The sequence below is a fragment of the Lagenorhynchus albirostris genome, chromosome 2 (assembly GCF_949774975.1).
Source record: "Lagenorhynchus albirostris chromosome 2, mLagAlb1.1, whole genome shotgun sequence".
Lineage (NCBI taxonomy): Eukaryota > Metazoa > Chordata > Mammalia > Artiodactyla > Delphinidae > Lagenorhynchus > Lagenorhynchus albirostris.
The window spans coordinates 49,103,546-49,117,911 of record NC_083096.1 but is presented as its reverse complement, the minus strand read 5'-3'; the positions used below and the strand labels follow the sequence as shown (position 1 = coordinate 49,117,911).

The window sequence follows — 14,366 nt, the reverse complement described above, 5'->3', positions numbered from 1 at the left end:
ATAATACCCAGACATTCTGAAGACTGTTGGACATAGGACCTGAGTTATCACTGATGCGCAAAGGCCTGATTCATCATGGCCCCCACGTTAGCGTGGGTCCTATGGGCGGGGGCCAGATAATAACTGTAGTCCTGACCGATGTCCAGCTTACAGAGATCCACAGCATCTCTGGGCCCACCCAGTGGTCCGTTACCCAGTCCTCAAACATATAATTGGGGTGACCTAGTTAGCAGCTGGGCCAACACCCACATTGCATGGTTGGTCTGCAGAATAAGAAGTATCATACGGGGAAAGGCCAAATGAAGTCTCAAATTAACCCTCTCCCCAGGCATAAATAAATAGATAAATGTAAAGTCATATTGTGGGAGACAGGAGAATGGAGATTATTGCCACATTCTATCCCTCTGCTCCTCCTCTCCATCCTTGTTTGACCAAGCTGGTCCCTGAAGAAACTGGATGAACTAGGAAGGGTCATTGTAGACCACCACAAGCTCAATCAAATATAACGACAGACACAGGCACAGTGCCAGATGTGGTATCTTCATTAGATCAACTCAATACCACCTCAAGTATATGGTCTATAGCTAGTGACTTGGTGAAGGCTTCTTTGCTCTTCCAATAAAAACAGAGGATCAAAAGCAATTCACATTTCTGAGAAAATGACAGTATACATTAACAGTTTTGTTCCAAGGCCATATTAAGTCCAAAGAGATCCAGATCTGCTGGACATCCACAGTACATCACATTGATCCACTGCATTGATTGCATTATATTGATTGGGTCAGATGAGCAAGAGGTGGCTAGCACACTGGAGACCTTTATAAGACGTGTGTTCCAGAGGGTCGGAGTTAAACCCTGAGAAGATTCAGGAGCCTGCCACATCTGTAACATTTTTAGAAGTCCAGTCATCAGGTCCAGTAACCAGGACCTCTTCTCCAAAGTGAAAGACAAATTATTGCATCTTGTACCTCCTACCATAAAGAAGGAAACATTCCAGGTAAACCTCTTCAAGTTCTTGAGTCAGCATATTCTACACCCAGAGGTACTGCTCTGACTCATGTACCAGGTGATGTGAAAGGCTGCGAACTTTGAATGAGTCCCGGAGCAGCAAAGGACTCTGCAGCCAGCCCAGGATGCCATGTGAGCAATCCTGCTGCTTGGGCCTTATGACCTGACAGACCCTATGGTGTTGTTAGAGATATCAGTGGTGGGGAAAGATACCATGTGGAGTTTGTGGCAAACTCCAATGCGAGCCCCCAGGCTCTGGAGTAAGACCATGCCTTCTGCAGTGAAGAATTATATGCCTTTGAATAACAAGTTCTAACCTGCTAGTGGTCCCTGATAGAGAAAGAATGTCTAACCATGGGTCACCAACCAACCTTGTGGCTAGAACTGCCCATCAAATGCTGGGTCCTTTCAGACCCAATGAGTCAGATTGGGTGGAAGTGGTACCTCCAGGACTGAGCATTAGGCGGGTCAGAGGGCACAAGCAGGCTGCATGAACAAGTAACCCAGACCCCCCTCTCACCTACCATGATTGCCTGAGAGCTCCTCCCTCAGGGCACACCTATGGCTGTATGGGACACCCTGTAAAACCAAATGAAAGAGGAGAAAAAAGCCTGAGCTCGTTTCATGGATGGGTCAGCTCCATATGTGGGTGCAAGCTGCAATTGGACAGTAGGTGCACTGCAGCCTCACACAGGGGTAACCTTGAAAGACAGTAATGAAGGAAAATCCAATTGTCAGAGCTTTGAGCAGTGTACTGGTCATCCACTTGGTGCAGAAAGGAGAAGTGACCCAAGGTTAGACTATATCGTGGCAAATGGCCTGGCTAGCTGATTAGGAAAAACAGGAAGATCAGGGATAAGGGGTCTGGGGTAAAGGTCTGTGGATGGACTTATGGAAATGGGGGTGAAGTGGGAAAATCTTTGAATCACACGTTAACATTCTCAGAGAGCATCCACCATTGATGAAGAACTAAACGACCAAGCAGACAGATGACTCATCCCACTGACCTCAGCCAGCCTCTGTCATCAGCCGCTCCCGTGTTGGCATGATGGAAACATGAACAAAGTGGCTGAGGGGGCAAAGATGGAGGCTATTCATGGGCCACAAATGTAGACTATCACTTACCAAAGGTAATTTGGCTTCTGCTGCCACCAGAGTCATCCTGCCTGCAACAGAGACCAAAACGGAGTGCCCATTATGGCACCATACTAGTTGCTCTTCCTCAAGAGACAAAACCAGCCAGCTGGTAACAAGTTGACTACATTAGGCCCTTTCCATCCTGGAAGGTCCAGAAGTTTGTTCTTTACCCTCAGAGGAATAGATACATATTCAGGTTATGGGTTTGCCTTTTCCTGACCACAGAGGGTCTCAACCAGCACCACCATCTGAAGCCTTTCAGAGTACTTTATCCACTGGTATGGGATTCCATATAATATCACCTCAGACCAGAGGGCTAACTATAGCATGGGGGGTGTGAGAGTCAGCTCATGACCATGGAATTCACCACCTAGAAGCTGCCAGCCTGAAAGAGCTGTGGAATGGTATACTGAAAGCATAGATAAGGGCCAAGCAGAGGCAGTACTCTGTGAGTATGGGTGTCACACTCCAGGATTCCATACATGCATTGAATCAAAACCCTGTATATGGTACTGGGCCCCCAAAGGGAAGGACACAGAGTCTGAGTACCAAGGTGTGGAAGCAGGAATAGCTCCACTTAGCATCAAGCTCATTAATCCACTTTCTGCTTTCTGTCCCCTGACTCTGAGCTCTGCAGGACTGGAAGTCCTGGTCCCACTGAATTATGAGCTAGGGTACTTTGGGCTTCCTCTGTCCAGGCACCAGCAGGCAAACAGAGGAGTCATGGTTTGGTAGAGTAATTGATCCCAATCATCAGGAAGAGGAGGGCTGCTATTATGAGCAGCGGGGACGGGAGGAGTATGTTTGGCACCCAGGTGTAGAAAACAGATGTTTCAAAGAACACGTATATCATTTATAATTTATAATATATCATTTATAATCCTTCAGGATTATCGGATTCTAGTCTTATTCCTCAACTCAAGCTGTTTTGCAACTCTTTGTTAAGTTGTAGGAAATGTAACTTCTGTCTTGTCCAGTAGTGATTTTAATGGACTCTCTTCCCACTGTAGAGAAAAACTTTGTCTCTACCTGCAATTCATCCCAACTTTCATTTATGCCATAAACGTCTGTGCTTTTTGGCTTCCCTGAGCTTTTGTATATATACACATCTCATTCATCTTTGTATCTGTTGAAGAGTCATGCTTTTGTCTTTTTTTCTGGAAAGAAAATTATTTTTTAACACAGGTGACCTGGGCACCCTTGATAACTCCCTTGATACTCCCAATTGTGCCTGTAAACGGAGAGATACAGAAACCTCAGCCCAAGGACACAGTGACCAGGGCCCAGGCCCCTTGGGGGTAAGGTCTGGGTCATATCATCAGACTAGCCTCTGAAGCTGGGAGAGCTGGTAACTGACGAGGAGAGGCATCTAGAGTGAAGGAGCATCGACTGTGGCCCAGAGACCCACTGCATCAGTGGGGGGCTGGCTTGTCCTACTAACCTCCCTCGGGAAGAAAATCTCACCACAGTCCTGGAAGAACTGCTGTCTGGACATGTGTGGAAAAGTGAGCCGAATGACACAAAGGGTGAATTAAGGTGGACACAGAAGTGCCCCGCCCAGATCTCTGTCCAAGGAAGGACTTGCTTCACAGGTGTGGGGGCACAGGTAAGGGGGCTGCTGTGAGCAGTGTCTCTGGTTGACAGCTCCTCCAGGGTCTGCCTCAGTGGCAGACAGCTACCTCACTACAAACCATGCCCTTTCTGGGGCAATCAACATCCAGTGACTACACGAATCCACATGGAGTGACTGTTCTTTATGCCGGGCATATAAATGCTCAGCCATCTTGTCCCAACACATGACAACTCTGAGGGGCAATATTCACCCCAGGGCCTCATGCTGGATTGGCCAAGTGTTTGTCGGCCCCTCTCTGTGGTTCAACTTCTTCCTCCACCCATCCCGCTTCTCCCTTTAATTTCACAGGTGTAGCTCTCTAACAAATATTGTATACCCCATGCTTCCTCTCAGCACCTTCTACTGGAGAACCTACCCTGGGGCACTAGACCCCTTGCTTCTAATCCATCTTCTCTCTGCAATCCGGAACTTTGTTTTGTTTTTGTAAACACACATCCAACCATGTCATTTCATCAGTGACTCAAAATCATCAGTGACTTCTCAGACCACGGTATTTGTTCCCTTAGACATGCCAGGAGATACGAGAAGCCAAAAATTTTACTCTTCTGAAATTTTAAATGCTACCTACAATCTGTCCTATATATTGTAGGACACGAGGCTCTTAAGAATCCAACCTCCTTCTGCTAGTCCGTATTCATTTCTACCCATCCTTGGAATGGAAGCTTCAGGAAAGCCTGTCTCCCTGCCTCCATGCGTGAGGCTGATTCTCCAGGGAATTTCTCCTCCTGCCCTTCACCTGCCCAGGAAAAGCCAGCAAGCACTTTCACTTTCCTTCAGAAAAACTAACATGCCCCTGTTCTTACACTCCACCAGTACCCCCTTTAGAGCACTCCTTATCTCTATCAAGTCTGGTCATTTGTCAGTCTCTACCCACCACCCCAAATTTCCCCCCCCATTCTAGACTGTTCTTGAGGACAAGGGTGCTATCTAATTTTCTCTCCTCAGTGTCCAACCATAATGCCTGGTTTACGCTAAGAAATATCAGCGTAATTGAAAACATGAGTTGAATAAATTTGGCCAAAGGTAATTTGTGTATATGAATGTTAATAGCAGCTTTATTCACAATGCAAAAAAACTGGAAACAACCAAATGTCCATCAACAGGTAAATGGATAAACAAATTGGGTAAATTATCTTGGTCTGCTAGGGCTACCATAACAAAATACCACACACTGGGTAGCTTAAATAACAGAAATTATTTCTCGTCCTGAAGGCTGGTAGGTAGAGATCAAGATGTTAGCAGATTTGGTTTCTCTGGAAGCGTAACTGCTTGGCTTGCAGACGGCTGCCTTCTCGCTGTCCTCACGTGGCCCCTTCTCTGTGGACACATCAAAAGGTAATTTTAATTTTTTTTTTTTTTTTTGCGGTACGTGGGCCTCTCACTGCCGTGGCCCCTCCCGTTGCAGAGCACAGGCTCTGGACGCACAGGCTCAGCGGGCATGGCCTACGGGCCCAGACGCTCCGCGGCATGTGGGATCCTCCCGGACCGGGGCACGAACCCGCGTCCCCTGCATCGGCAGACAGACTCCCAACCATTGCGCCACCAGGGAAGCCCCTCAAAAGGTAATTTTAAAAGAGGATATAGTCATGCCTTTCATAGAATTATAGATTTTATTTGTCATTAATTAATAAGAGAACCCATACAGTGTTACAACCTGTTCAGAAGAGAATCTGAAACGCAGGCAAATATATAGACATCTGGAATGGTGAGAAAAATTTACAAATAAATGCAAAATCAGCAAAACTCGTCAATATTCATGGGTCAATTCCACCAACTATAATTGGCATTCGTATGGACGAAAATAATGTGCATTACTGTCAGTTTTTCTACAATTTATAGAATTGTAAAATAACTCAGATAACCTGAAAGGATGCAGTAGACAGTGCATCCAATAATGCTTTTTGGACCATTTCAAAGCTTTTTGCATTTTCCCCTATACTTTAACTCCTCCAGCCCAAATTATGCAGTTATTTTTCAGGTCATTTGACATGATTAAACACACACACACACACCCCGAAATGTTTTGTTCTCAACACCCTAGAGAAAAATCCTTTTCAGCTTTCGCCAGTTAGCTAAAGCCAGAAGCCTGGCTCAGGTCCTGGGGCAGATGGAATCCACCTCAGTTCTCCTCTTATGTCGTCTAAATCTTCACAGAAATGGCCCAAACTCAGTAAGAGATGTTATTAGCAGTATCAACATTAGCAAGAGAAAGATTGTTTTTGTCTTAGATGCTCCATACTGAAGAAGTTTTAAAAGCTAAGCACCTTTTTGGTGACTTAGAGGGATGTACCAACTATGATTTTCACTGCTGCTCTCCTGGGGGCAGAAACAAGTCCCCAGGGCCCAGCTCCTAAGACTGCTGCAGAAATGGAGCCAGACGTTGCTGGGAAGATGTTGGTGAAGAGGCCCAAGAGAGAGAAAGGGGAGGAGGAGAGTAGAGAGGTGATTCTGGGTGAACAGCATCTTGGGGGAAAAAGAATAGCCATGGACCATGCAGAGAACCTTTCCAAACGTGGCTGCTTATGAAGGGGTTATGTGGGGCTCAATGGGGCAGGACTTTGCACGTACAAAATCAGAGCTTTCAAGGGATGGCAAACCCTCAGACACTGGCACTCCCAGAATGCTTTCTAAGAAGTTATAGAGAATCCACTTTAGCCTGATCCCTGAGCCCACTGGCCCTATGGGGACTCCTCTCTCCTCAGCTCAGTAAAGGTAGCACCTCACACCCTTCCCCAGCAAGCTCTGAAAAGGGCCACCGTGTCACAGCCCTCTACACACTAAACATACCTCTGCAGGCAACCCCAGATTCTCCTTGGGGCGGTATCTTCTCTTTGAACACCCTAACCTCCTCCAGACCCCATCCACCCCTTCGCTCTCCACCATAGCTCTTAAAACTTGTTTTGGACCCAACCTCTTCTTACCTTTTTGTTACCAGCTGATTCTTTTATTACTTCTATGGCCCTTAAGTCTGTAAAGGTTTTGTCCAACAAGCCAACCATATTTATTGCATGATAATCCTTGTCCCCATGACAACCCACGTTGTCATACTGAGTTGATACAATACCAGTCAAAAGCAAAGACACTTCTCATGGTAAATGTATAATTTCCTTTAGACTTCTTTAAATATGGGATATAGCTTATGCTCCCCTCCCCATCAGGTGTCTAGGGACCCCAGGTTGGGAAACCCCGCTCTGAGGATTAATGTTGAGTGACTGCAACCAAGTCTCCCTTGCTCTCCCTTTTCTCAGATGGGCAAAGTGAGGCTGTTAGTTTTAAGGTGAACTGACTTAGTCAAATTGACAAAGAATCAGAATGGAAATTGAGATTTTTTTTTCAGTCTCACCTTTTTTGGTCTCTAACTCCTCTTAGCATTAGATTTTCTTAAAAAATAAAATAAAATTTAGCTGGGATGGGCTGCCACTTGCCCCCAAGGGAGTCTTTTCTGCTTGCAGCCTGGCCCTCTCTATGGGATCCTAGAATTTGCTGCACAGCAGCTGCCTGCTCCTCCCCTCTGTGTCAAGAGACCTAGACCACCCTGACAGGAAAGAACCTGAGAGATTGTCTGGTCCAGGTTGTCCCAAAGTGTGTTCCTTAAGATGTTAATTGCTATTTGGGGGGAAACAGTTTCCATGGTCCATTACTTTTGAGAAAGGCGAAGTTAAGCAAAGGTAAACTGGTTTAGTTTTGTTTTGTTTTCACTTCAGGACTTGGCTAAGCCTTTGAAATGCCTCTGGGCCTAATGACCTGCCAGGAGGATGAGATGGCATGTATTATCGCCCAAATTTATTGGACTTGAAATCTCTTTTTCACAGGAGACCTACTCATACCCCACAGGGCCCTGGGGTTCTGAGAAGCTTAGTTTGGGACCTGTTAGTCCAGCCCAGCATTTCCAGATGAAGAAACTGAACTCCTCGGAGTGACCAGTCCTTGGACCCACAAGTAGACGTGGTCCCGCCAGAGCTGAACCCAGGTTGCCAGAGACTAATCCTGAACTTTTCAAATTGGGGTCTTTTCCTCTATACCTCGCCCACCACATATTTAACCCAGGAAAACAAACTTTCCAATGGCCCCCGGAAGTGGAGGGAATTTGCTCAGAGAGAGGCTGCTTCTTAGGCTCGTTTGCGTCTGGAGCAAAACCTGCCAGGCTCGTGGGGGCAGGAGGGAATGGCGAGGCAAGAACCCCTGCAGGACGAGGTGTTGCACAGCCTGGGGCTAGAAAGGGCTCCCCGAGGCTTTCATAGACTCTCCTATGTCTTAATCCAGTTATTGAATAGTACTGAGCATTTTCTGTCTTTTCTCAAGATCAAAAACTGTCACAAACATGACTCCAGCTCTCAGTCAACCTCCAATACCTTTCTCCCTGCATCTGCTCTCATTTAGTTAATGAGAAAATTGACTTGGCCAAGATGACCGTGGTTATTGACAGACAGGTGAAAGCTAGGTGTCCTCTCCTTATACTGATGACGGCCTCCCACAGGCCAGGCATGGGAGAGTGGGAGGGAGAGTTTTAAAATATTTGCCTAAGCCCAGTCATTTCCTTATGATTAGGATTATGAAATGAAAAGCTACAGTTCGGGCTCACACGGGAACAGACGCCCAGCAGACTCAGAGTGGCCCTCAAGGGCAGTGAAGTCTGGAGTCCGTCTCTCCAGGGAAGGTCCTGTCCCATCCCAGCAGCTCCCTGCCTGCCCGCCTGGGGGAGCAGTGCAGGCTGACCCTGACCAGGTAGGAACCACGCCTTTGACTTTCTTGGGTCTTAGTCAATTCAGGCACGTGTGGCAAAGGACAGCATGGCATACGTGTATTCACACTTGTGTGTTGGCATGTGCAGAGCGGCATGACTAGAAAACTGAGTGGCTGCTCTCTGGAGGTGCCCAGTTGTTGTGTTGCCTGACTGTTATGTCTGTCTTCTCTCAACATATTTTTGCATGCTTCTCTCTTGTTATTTTCTCCTCTCCCCTTCCCCATCTATTTCTTCTTCTGAGAGCTATTTTATCTCCAAGTTTCCAGGCTCATTCAGAATTGAAGTGTAAGGTCCACGCCACTGTCTGTGATCAATGGCCACTTTGGGGAAAGAGAGGAGGGGCAGGTGCAAGGAGGCCTGAGCATCAGGCGTAAATGGCAGTCATCAGGAAGCCCAGGTGCCGGTCCTCGCCCTGCCAGTGACCGACTTTCTCACAGGCCCTGGGGCAGGATGGGCCATACTGAGGGAATGAACCAAATCCTTTGAAATGATCTTGATGCTCTTAGCAGCAGTGGCCCCCTCTTCTCCTCTTAGGCATCCTTACCTGATAGGGATTTTTTCTTTCATTTAACCACGTGGCATCTAGTCAATAGCTTTTATGTGCCGGACACATGTTGGGGCCAGGAATGCGCAGGTGGATCAGGAAGCACTCTGTGACGTGTCAGATGTTGACAACTCAATGTGATAAGTGCTTTGGCAGAAGCGGGCCCAGGATGCCCTAACCCAGGTTGGGAGGACTGCAGAGGATGCTGGGAAGGTGTCCCTGAAGGGGCGACATTTGAGCTGAGTGTGGAAGGTCTAGGAGGAGACATCCAAATTGGGATGGGATGTATATGTGTGTGGAGTGAAGCAGTGTGTGTCAGGCTGAAGGAAAGATGGGCAAAGGTGAGGAGATGTGAACCATTGTGGCCAGTCGGGGAAACTAGAAGCAATTCAATATGGTGGGTGTGCAGGACAGGCTGTCGGGGTAGTGAGAGCGAGGCTGGAGGGACCCCTGTGCCATAAGAAGGAGTTTGACTTTTAACCTGACGACTTGGGCTTCTTGAAACTGGGCCTCAAAATCACCTGGGAAGCTTATTAGGAAACAGAGTCCTGGCCTAACTCCAGCTAAGGAATCAGAATCTTCAAGGGTGAGACCTGAGCAACAGCCTTTCGAGCAGAGTCCCAGGAGAGTCTACACAGACACCGGTCAGAGTAAACCTTGGGAAATAGTGGGAGGGTTCCAAGCAGGGGAGAGGCAGGCACATGGGAGACCAGTCCCGACACTCTCTTGAGCCTCTGCTGGAAGGAAATTATGAGGGCCTGAGGGGAGGCCCTGGGCAGTGAACAGTGTCCCCAGGAGTCGCTGCCAGGATCAGTTGCCTGAGTGCTCCTCCGACCACGCGCCCCATGACCAGGACAGGAGCGACCAGGAAATTCTGCTTTCCAGCTGGACAAGGTCCTTCAGGCAGTACAGTGGAGGGATGGCAGAGGCATCCCTCCCATCCATTCCCACCCGACCTGCTCTAACGCACTGACCTCAAAGGACTGTTTCATCCTTTCCCTCCATCCTAAGTGAAACCCTATTTCCACATCCCACAAGGCTCCTTATTCAAGCTGAGTGTTCAGAGCACACTGGGGGAGGGTGGAGAGGAGGAGTGAGGCTTGTTTTTTCATCCAGGCTAAGGGGAAGGAGGCTTCCTGGGATGGTGGGTTTCCCTAGGTGATTCAAATGGAGGAAGGGGACTACATGATTGCTATTTACTATATATTCATGTTCCTCCTAGATTTCTCTCCAAAGGTTGGTAATGAAAGTGTCTGATACACAAGGAAATAAGGCAGTTCCCCAGCCCAGAAACGCGCCATGCTCAAGGCTAAGGCCTGATGCAGACCACCCTCTAGGGACTCCCACCTCAAAGGACGGGGTCCAAACTCCTCACCCCAGGCCTAGAGGCCCTCAACCAGGGGCCAGCGCAAGCCCTGCGCTGCAGCCTCACCCCAGCCCCAGACTTTCCCAGATTAACTTTTACACTTAGCTTAAACCAGGCAGTTTCACACCTCAGTGCCTGTGTTTATGCTAATCCCCCCCTCTGACGTGCCTCTCCCACCCCTCCCCCTCTGTCTGGCTAATTCCTGCTCATGCTGCAAGACCCAGCTCTCCGTGATACCTCCCGTCCCACCCAACACACATCTCAATCTTGCTATTCCTGTGAACGACCCACACCTCTTCGCTATGCTAACCTTGATGGGACCACTTACACAGTAAGTTTAAGCACCTGCCCCTCCCCCACTCCACCTTGACCGGACATTCCTCAAGGGCAGGGTCTGTGGTACTACATTTTGTCTCCCCAGTGCCTGGCACATAGTAGGAGCTCAAGAGATATTTGCTGAACCAAATAGAAACCAGATGAATGAGAAGTGCCCTCAGACATGTGAATGCCATGATAATTTAAGAGCATTCTAAGGATTTGCTTATTGGTGTTTTTAGGACGGGTGCCTCTGTATAGCTATGACACCCCATCCCCCTGTTAAGTGCAAAATAACAAACTTAATGAGTAAATTGAAGGTGATTATTTGCATCTTAAAAGGTGGAGGGCAGGTCTCCTTTAAATATTAAGCCCTTGCTAGAACTTTCAGAAACTTGCCTTACAGATCATTAACGTCTGGGGGAGGGGTGGGAGCCGGAGTCCTGGAGCTGGAACCTCTAAGAGGCTGAGCTCCAAAGTTGCGTCTATGAAAGGAGGAAGCAAGGCAGAAGGTCTTGGACCCAGACAGAACTGGGTTCAGACTGGCTATACTAGCTGTGTGGCCTTGGGCAAGTCCCTTAACCTCCCTGTACCCCGATTTCCATATTCCTAAAGTGGGGATACACCATACCTACTTTGCAGGGTTGTTGTAAAGATCTAAAAGGTCCTACCTAGAATGCCTTCCCTCATAGGAGGTCCCCAATAATAGTAATAGTATCGTTGTTGGTAGGGTTGACATGGCATATGGAGGGGAAGAAGGAGTCTTTTGAGGTTTACAGGATTTTACCTGGGCTGGCAGAATAGGAAGGCAGAAAGGATCCAGAAATGTAAGGGCCAGACCATCATGGCAACATAATTTGACTATCACAGCACTTCACAATTAGTTTTACTTCTTTAAACGGAATCTTTCCATGTTGAACACGCAGAATGCTGGCAACAGCACTGTACTGTGGGGTTAATGTGAGGGTCTTGGACTTATTAGCTCTGTGACCTTGGGCAGATCACCTAACTCAGTTTCCTCATTTGTAGAAAGGAGACAGTAAACAGTACCCATCTCTTAAGGCTGCAGTTTGAGACAAGGAATGTAAGGCGCTTAACCCAATGCCAGGTGCACAGGGCGCCCTCCATAAATGGTACCAGTTACTGTATTATGAAGTGATCGGTACTAACAAGCACAGAATGGTAAATGCCCTGTTGGAAGAACCGCTTCCTCTGGGAATATGTTAACTGCAAGAGCACTACCCACGACTCTGGAGACCACCTGTCCCAGAGCTGTGTGACCTTGGGCCTGTTCTGTAACACAGGGGGTTTGCCCTAGATAATCTCCCCGGTTCCTAAATTAGCCCAAGGTTAGTCCACCCACAGCTCCCCAAACAGCTGCTCTCAGACCTGTATGCTTTTGCCCTGCCCAGATGCCCCCTTCCCCCTCTTCTGCAGGGTAACTCCTACTCACTTAAGGGCAGGCCTCCTTACCATCCTTCCCTGCCACCCTTCCTGGCTCTGCGCAGCAGTTAGCGCACTGTGTGGTCCTTACTGTTGCAGGTCTGTCATCTAGATGGTGACTGTAGTGCCTCAGTGCAAATAGCAACCGCGCTTGAGAGAGAAACTTGTTGGCAGAAGGAAACGATCAGCACTTTTCCTTTGTAGAGATTTCCGGAACCTCCTGGGTCCTAATTCTCTTACTGTTTCCCGTTTGTTGTGGAAAAATAGGTTTGGATATAGTTGGGGACCTGTCCCCTCCCTCTGGGCGGAAAGAGAAAGCAAGCCCAATTGGTTGGGGCCACAGCTGCTGGTAAAGTCCTTTGCAGCTACTTCATCCCAGGTCTGGAAAAAGTGACAAGGGATCTTCAGGAGTGCCCAGTACCCCCGAGAATCGGTCCCCATTCAAGGCGACTGCCAGTGCAGGCACCTGGCTCTCCCCTAAGCAGGACAGGATGAGGGAACTCTCGTCCACTACGGGTCCCCTCGCGCCGCTGGAAAGCGGAAACAAATGACCTTGACCTCCAAGGAGACGGCCCCTCGGAGAGGGCGACTCCTCCGGAAAAGTTGTCTAAACAAAGGGCATTCCTCAGCTTCCACCCAGACAGCCCACAGCCGAGCCTCCTCCCCACGCCCCGGGTGTAGGGTTACACTCCTTCCCGCGAAGCTCTGGGAGAAAGTGGTGTTTCCGCAGCTTTGGCTCGCGTGGAGCCGCGTCCCACGGCCGCGCTCTCCCAGAAGCCTCGGCTGCGGGCGCTCGCCGGGCGGACTGGGCTACCCGGGCCGGGAGAGGTTAGGTCCGGCGGCCCGGAAGGCAGCCCCCGCCCCGTCCGAGTCCCCAAACTCGCGGGCGTGCTTGCCGCTTAGACGTCTGGAGGGCATCGCTCGCCGCCGCCGGGAGGGGCAGCTCCGCAGGGCGCGGGCGGCCGGGACCGGGACCGCGGCGAGCGCGGAGGGCGGCGGGGCGGGGTGGGGGCCAGGGCCGCTCCTCTAGCCCCTTCCGCCGCCCCTCCTTTCTGCTCTCCCGCTCCCTCTTCCCGTCCCGGCCGGGAAGGCGCCGGGCTTGGCCTCTCTCCCCTTCGTGGCCGAACCATGAGCTAACAGCCCATGCCGCTTCCTCCCCGCCCAACCCCGCGTCCCCTCCCCGGACCCGGAGGGAGGCCGCGGCCCGCGGGTCGGCTGCTCCGGCCCGACCCCACTCGGAGCCCCGGGGCGGCCCGCAGAGCCGGGAGACCAGCCGGGAGCGCCCCGAGGGCCGAGGCCTGCGGGCCGCACTCTCGGAGCCCCGGCCGAGCCCGCACGCCCCCGGTCCCCGAAGCGGGCCCGGGAGGGAGGGGGGGGAGAGGAGGCCCCGGCCTCGCCGGGGATGGAAGGGATGGAGGTGGCGGCCCGACCTGCCGGCGGCAGCCTTCAGTGAGTACGGAGGAGGCGAGGCGACGGGCGGGCCGGGGGTGGCGGGACCGCCAGTGGGGAGCGGGAAGGGAGGGTCGCAGGGGAGGCCCGTCCGTCACGTCCGTCTTCATTTCAGCGTCTCCGGCTTAGAGAAGTACAGCACTTGGGCCGTAGACTTCGGCGGTGACGAGCCGCACAAGCCGATACCCACTGTTCCCCAGGGGAAGGTCGCATCCTTCCAGGTCTCCGGAGATGGATGATCTCTGGAATGCTGTTCGAATTTACCCGAAAGAAAGTTATTGTAATGTGACTGAAATTGCTCCCATTACCTTCACGTCCCCTGCTTTCTGGATTGAACCTTAGAAGAGAGGAACGGGTGGCCGGGCTGCCAAGACAAAGCTGGTAACTTCTAGATTAACTGGTGTAGTAAATGATCTCTTCCTCCCAAAGATAGGCCTTAAACTTCACAGGCTTAAAACTGAGGTAACATACACACTGTGTGTGTATTTTGCTTGGTGAAATATGTATATTCCTGAAATGGAAAAATTGAATTGTAGTAAGTGACTATAGAGGGACTTGCATTTAAGAGAATTCTGTGGTGAATCGTTGGTCAATATATGAGGTGAATAACTTCTTGTTTGTAATTTGTGTCAATATGGATGCATGTATTTATGTAAATACATGCAGTTTACTTCAAGTGGGACATATCTAGATGTATGATGGAGACGGAGCATGTTCTCAGAGAGCA

At 49.8% G+C, this 14,366-nt stretch overlaps 2 protein-coding genes across 5 annotated transcripts in view; one reads left to right on the top strand and one right to left on the bottom strand.

The window, feature by feature from the left end:
• Positions 1-4,932: 4,932 nt before the first annotated feature.
• STX6 (syntaxin 6) overlaps positions 4,933-14,366 on the bottom strand; it is a 97,866-nt gene continuing 88,432 nt past the window's right edge. Inside the window, exon 8 of the mRNA XM_060132107.1 lies at positions 4,933-5,095. Within this exon, the coding sequence (XP_059988090.1) occupies positions 4,959-5,095 (137 nt within the window). The 3' untranslated portion in view covers positions 4,933-4,958. The remainder of the gene's footprint in view (positions 5,096-14,366) is intronic.
• Positions 13,310-14,366, top strand: part of KIAA1614 (KIAA1614 ortholog) — a 36,490-nt gene continuing 35,433 nt past the window's right edge. For 2 of the 4 annotated variants that reach the window (XM_060132090.1, XM_060132067.1), the window contains exon 1: positions 13,310-13,639. In XM_060132090.1, the coding sequence (XP_059988073.1) occupies positions 13,593-13,639 (47 nt within the window). In that variant the 5' untranslated portion in view covers positions 13,310-13,592. Of the gene's footprint in view, positions 13,640-13,747; positions 14,021-14,366 lie in introns of those variants that run through there. The other 2 variants (XM_060132080.1, XM_060132072.1) reach the window with 2 other exon arrangements.